This window comes from Colobus angolensis, unplaced genomic scaffold (assembly GCF_000951035.1).
Source record: "Colobus angolensis palliatus isolate OR3802 unplaced genomic scaffold, Cang.pa_1.0 Scaffold2, whole genome shotgun sequence".
NCBI lineage: Eukaryota > Metazoa > Chordata > Mammalia > Primates > Cercopithecidae > Colobus > Colobus angolensis.
Genome location: NW_012115154.1, coordinates 10112600 through 10118735, shown reverse-complemented (window position 1 = coordinate 10118735; position 6136 = coordinate 10112600). Strand labels below are relative to the sequence as shown.

The following is a 6136-nucleotide window of genomic DNA, read 5'->3' as shown; positions in this document are numbered from 1 at the left end:
ATAAAACCAGTTAGAGCAGCTACTCAATCATTTACAAAATATGTATTAAGTGTTTATTATGTGATAGGCAGTGTTCTAGTCACAGAGACATGGGAGAAAATAAAAACAGACATGGTTCCTGCTGCCATGGATCTGGCATTCTAAATGATCTCACTCCAACTCAAAGACCTGGCACACTAGAACTGACTGTGGGCTGTGGTGAGGCCACAGTAGACAGGCACAATGGCTAAATGACTGAAGGGCAGACAGACAGCATGACCTCTTCAAAGGCAGTCTATTTTTTTTAAGCAGAAGCAAGTGCTCCTCACTCTCATGTTGCCCCACTCCAGGTCCTGGGCCTCGGAGCTTAATACAGATCATGGCATCCAACAGACTTTTATTCTGAAAGCCAAGGTTAGGGCTCAAAGAAACTTCCAGAAATATAAAGATGTTTTGTTTTGTTTTTCGGTTAGATAACTAGACTCATTACAGCAGAGAAATGGGGACATTATTTGATACTTTTTAAAAAGCATATCTAAAATGACTAACATTAATGTACAGGTAAAATTTCATAAAAATTAATGATCACTGTAATTGTTCCTAATCTCTGTTTTCTATACTAGGAAAAACACAATTTATATATGAATTATTTGCTACATGAAGACAGAATTGTTCCTAATCTCTGTTTTCTATAATAGGAAAAACACGATTTATATATGAATTATTTGCTATACATAGAGAGAATATAATACCTCTTTTACCAAACATGAAGCCCTAGCCTTGATTTCTGTGGTACATTAAAAAAAATGTACTTTGCATTGCCAAAAGAGAAATAGTATTGAGTTTTGATCTGTATTTTCTGTTGCTCATTCATTAAATTGGTGTAAAAGAAGGAAAATCTTAAAAGACATGGAAGGCAGCTCCCTTACAGACAGCTATCAAAAGAGCATCCCAAGAGTGCCCTGACCACACTTTTCTTCCCAGATCATGGGCCCCAGCATCTCCGAGCACACACTGTCTTCCACAGGATCTTCTGACAAGTCTGCTTCACCCTAGGAATCCCCATGATCAATATGAGAGAATGAAGAGAAGGATAGGCCGCCATGAGTGTCTCCCAGATGAAGACACTGGTGAGATCAGGAGGATAAGTCTTGGAGGTGATGGAGAAGGGGCTGGCCACGATATAAACCAGGTGAAGTAAGAGGAAGCAGCCCAAGGACTTCAGGGCAGTGATGTGAGCCTTGGCCCGGGCATCCCTCCTACCAGCTGAATGGACCTTCATCTTCCTGTGGTGTGCATACAAAGAGACAATCAGCATCCCAGAGGAAACAAGAAACACCATTAAAGGCAAATAACTTCCAGAATTGAGCTGAAATACATACAGGTACTGCCAGTGTTCAAAGGGATAACGAATGCTGCTGTTTCCTTGGGGAGGATGATGGACCGTTAAGCCAAATTTGACTGTAAGTAACAAACTGATTATAAAGTAGCCCAGAAGGCACCAGAGACTCAGGTTATAGGCCCTCTGCTTCAGCCACAAGTAGGCAGGACGATCAAAGGTGGTGATCTTCTTGCAATAGAAGACACTGAGGAAGGTGGCAAACCACAAGCTGGCCTGGCTTACCAGGACCCAGAAGACACTAAGATAGCGGAGCCAACGGCTGCTCTGGAAAAGTGGAAACAAGCTTAAGTCCAAAATGATCAGCCACTGCAGGAGAAACCGGCAGCCAGCCAGGCCCAGGATAATGAGGTTATATGAGGACCAGCTGAATTTTCTGATCCATTCTCTGAAACTCCAGACCACAAGGACTCCGTTTCCAATTAAACCGATGAGAAATTCAATCACAGCCACCAGCATCAGCAGTCCTAGGCCAGCGCTCAGCATGACGGGGGAGGGGAGGCTCTCACTGCTCCTGGCTGAGCTCAGATGCCCTAGCAGTGATAACACACCAGGGTAAATTTGCACACCACAAAATCTGGATTTGGCCTTGTCCTTCTGTAATCTGTCTTCAAGCAAGACTGAACAGCTGTGACAAGGAACAGAGAGGTTGGAAGTTATGATACCCTCTGTATTTGCATCTACATGAATGAACTCTAGGTGTAGACCCAGCAATTGCTAACAGTACCATAGACACTGGCTCTCCATCTCAAAGGTCATGGGCCAAAGTCTAGACACCAGGATATAACGTAACAAGGCCCCTCAACAAGAAAGACCAAATCAAAACATGCTCAGGTGCTATATAGTGCCAGTTATGAGCTCATATGCTATATATAAAAAAAGAAATTTTATTTTCATAAAAACAACATTGGGCCGGGCATGGTGGCTCACACCTGTAATCCCAACACTTTGGGAGGCCAAGGCGGGTGGATCACCTGAGGCCAGGAGTTTGAGACCAGCCTGGCCAACATGGTGAAACCCCATCTTTACTAAAAATATAAAAATTATCCAGGCGTGGTGGCGGCTGCCTGTAGTCCCAGTTACTCGGGAGGCTGAGGCAGGAGAATCACTTGAACCCAGGAGATGGAAACTGGAAACTGCAGTGAGCCAAGACTGCACCACTGCACTCCAGCCTGGGCGACAGAGCAAGACTCTATCTCCAAAAAAAAAAAAAAAGAAGAAAAAGTAAGCATGCTGAGAATTCTCTATGAAGCTGTAGGCAGGCAGGCCTCTGCCCCTCTCTGGGCCTCAGTTGCTCTACTAATAACTGAATGGATTGTAGGACTAGATTTCCATTCCTTCGGATTAAATTTATAGAGTGCTTATTTTGTGTCAAACTAGTGTACTAGGCACTGGGGATGGTGCCATTGTAATACACAGTCCCTGCCTCCAGGTGGCATTCATTGTACATCATCTCCACCCAGCTGCAAGACCCAGCACTCTAAAACTGGCTGTAGGCTATGGAGGGGCAGAGAAGGTCACGATCTTCCACTGGCCTAAAAATCTAGATGAGGCTTGAACCTGTCCAAAAGCAGTGTTTCTTTGGTGACTTTCTGATAGAGATATAGTGCCTCTCTCTGCCCACCTGCCCCAATCTAGCCTGGCAGTGGAATTTGCCACAGATCCTGGTAGCCAACTGACATGTTTCCAGAAAGCTAGTCTGGTGTCAAAAAATCAAAGTATCCAGAAATATAAAGCAAGGTTTTTGACAGACTAGTTTACTACCAGTGTTGAGAGGCTAAACCACATAGAAAATTGAGATAATAATTTAGCTAATTCCACTAAGAAAAGTGCTTGCCTAAAAAATATCCAGCAATTAACATACAGGTTCACCTCTTTTTAAAATACATTAGTTTCAAACTATAGCTATTTTCTACTTCCTTTTATCAAAAACATAGTGTATTGGCAAGGAAAATTGGATTATCTGCAGTAGTTTTTTAAAATTTGATACTTTCCATGCAAAATATGAAAACTCAGTTTCAACTTCAGTAGTTTATTAAAATAATGTGATTTGCATTGCTTATAGAGCAATAAGGTCCAGTTTATAGCCTGTTTTTCATGTCACCCTTTCATTTTGTTTCAAAATCAAAGAAGAAATGAGAAGAATTCAGAATAAAAATTTTATTTTTCTAAAATCTAGTTATTTCTACTGTTGTCAATGATACAGTTAAGGACGTGATTAGATCCTTCTCCCAAGCCATGGCCTCTAGGATTTCCAAACACATATCAACTCCTGCAGAATTCTCTGACAAGTCTGATTCCTCATAACCATAACAACAGAAGAAAGTGAAGTATAGACAGCCATGAGTGTTGCAGAGATGGCAAGAATGGTGAGATCAGAAGGAGGTTAGAAGGTTATGGAAAAGTGGCTGGCCAAGGCAGAAATCATGTAAAAGGGGAAGTTCTGAGCAATGAGCACCTTGGCTCGAGCCTCCTCCTTACAGCTGTGTGGTCCTCCATCTTCCTGTAATGTCTACACAAAAAGACAAGTGGAGCAGAAACATCACAAATAGCAACCAGTTTCCTGCCCTGGACTGCAATCTATAAAAATAACAGATTTAAAATGGGCTGCAGGATGTTGCTGTTTCCTGTTAATGGTTTTTAAAGCATCCAGCCAACAGGAGCTAAGAAATAAAAAGTGATCTTGAAAGACACTAGCAAAAACCAAAAACCCGGCCTTTTCAGCTACAAGCAGTCAGCGGGGCAAAGGTCATGATCTCCATGCAGCAGAAGCCACTGAAGAAAGTGGCAAACCGCATGTTGGCCTGGCTTACCAGGACTCAGAAGACATCAAGATAATAAGGCCAACCACTGCTCTAGGGAAGTGGAAACAGACTTTCGTCCAACATGATCAACCTGAGTAGGAGAAAGTGGCTACTTACCAGAATCATGAGGATTTATAGGAACTTCTTACATTTTTTTTTTTGACCCATTCTCTAAAACTCCAGACCACAGGGACTCCATTTCCAACCTGGCCAATGAGAAATTCAGCCACTGCAATGGGCATCAGCAATCCTAGGGCAGCAGCCAACGTGGCTGGGGAGGGGAGGGTCTCAGTGCTGAATCAGGAGGTGCCCTGCTTTAGTGCTGATTAACATGTACTGCTCCCAGCTGTGTCAGAATCCCTGCGGATGGTATTAGTATCATGGCAGAGCATTTCACTTCTCACGACTCAGATTTTGCTACTGTCTGAAATCCCTTCTCTGGTAAAGATGTTACAACTGTGAACAGAAGAAACGTTCTTGAAGGTAACAATCCCTCCTTCACTTACATCTACCTGACACTGGCCTGAGATCTGAGATTAGGTACAGAGACACAATTACAGAATGGCCTTCCGAAGGAAAGAACTAAACTCCAGACAGCCTAGAGCACAGTCTCCTGAAATCCTACTTCCACCTGACCTAACTCCACAAAACCTAAGTCAGACATTCTGAGAATTTAAACAGTGGCAAATGCAAGGCAACTCATGTTATATAAAGGAAAAGCATGGGCCGGGCGCAGTGGCTCACATCTGTAATCCCAGCACTTTGGGAGGCCAAGGCAGGCGGATCGCTTGAGATTAGGAATTCGAGACCATCCTGGCCAACATGGTGAAACACCGTCTCTACTAAAAACACAAAAATAGCTGGGCGTGGTGGCACAGGCCTGTAGTCCCAGCTACTCAGGAGGCTGAGGCAGGAGAATTGCCTGAACCTGGGAGGTGGAGATTGCAGTGAGCCGAGATCGCACCATTGCACTCCAGCCTGGCAACAGAGCGAGACTCTGTCTCAAAAAAAAAGGGAAAGCATGACATTTATCAATTATTTAACCAATATTTATTAATAATTACTATGTGCCAGTCCTCTGTTCCAAGCTCTTGGGATACAGTGGAAAGAAACAAAGTTGCTGCTCTCATGGAGCTTACGTTCTGGTGGACGAGGCAAGTAATTAATGGTTTTAATATGTTTGTAATTTGAATATATAAACATGAGAGCTATATTTACACCTATGCAAAGGCTTATTGCAATAACAATGAAAACAAATGGAAGGACAGGGTGAGCAAACAAGCAAAAACAAGGAGAAGACAGGATAAATATCAACTGCTGAATAACAAATTCTAGGAGAGGTGAGGCAGAAGAGAAATCTGTGAACCACGGCTGCTACTTTATCTCCACACAGAACTGTTCAGTCTATTGGCATCCACACCAAGAGCTGCAATGAAGGGGTGTATGTGGAGAGTAACAGCCTCCGTGCCATCCACTTTACCAGAGCAACAGTATGGTTTTTACTTTTGACACAACCAAAATGTGTCTGCCATTATACTACCATAAGTCTTTCTACCAAAGTCCCTTCTATTCATGCTCCTATTCCCCACTGCTCTGAGCCCTCAGCTACTTTAGCAGTACCTGAACCAAGAAAAGAAAGCTGATGAAAGATCAAGTGGGATGCAAGCATCCAAAGAGACCCTCCTACGGGCAAGTTATGGCTTTACACTCAGCGTCAACAGAGCAGTCTATAATAAGAATATTAGAATGAAACAAAGAACAAGCATTGGTTTCCAAAACCTGGCACTTTCACCCAAAAAATCACCCTGTCCTTCTACCACTCAGTACAGTTCCATCTTCCATCCCCTATTCTACATCTCTCTTGCAAATCTTCTGTATTCCTGTACTCAAGACTTCTTGGCCGGGCACGGTGGCTCAAGCCTGTAATCCCAGCACTTTGGGAGGCCGAGACGGG

The 6136-nt window shown here is 43.3% G+C and overlaps 1 protein-coding gene across 1 annotated transcript; it reads right to left on the bottom strand.

Annotated features, from left to right (window-relative positions):
- Positions 1-864: 864 nt before the first annotated feature.
- On the bottom strand, positions 865-2003 carry LOC105511197 (taste receptor type 2 member 5). The gene has a single exon (XM_011941312.1). The coding sequence runs from the start codon at positions 1862-1864 to the stop codon at positions 965-967; it is 900 nt and encodes a 299-aa protein (XP_011796702.1). The 5' UTR covers positions 1865-2003; the 3' UTR covers positions 865-964.
- Positions 2004-6136: the final 4133 nt, after the last annotated feature.

What these genes read in the sequence shown, in the direction of transcription:
- LOC105511197 (XM_011941312.1), bottom strand. Translation starts at nt 1,864, where the DNA reads ATGCTGAGCGCTGGCCTAGGACTGCTGATGCTGGTGGCTGTGATTGAA.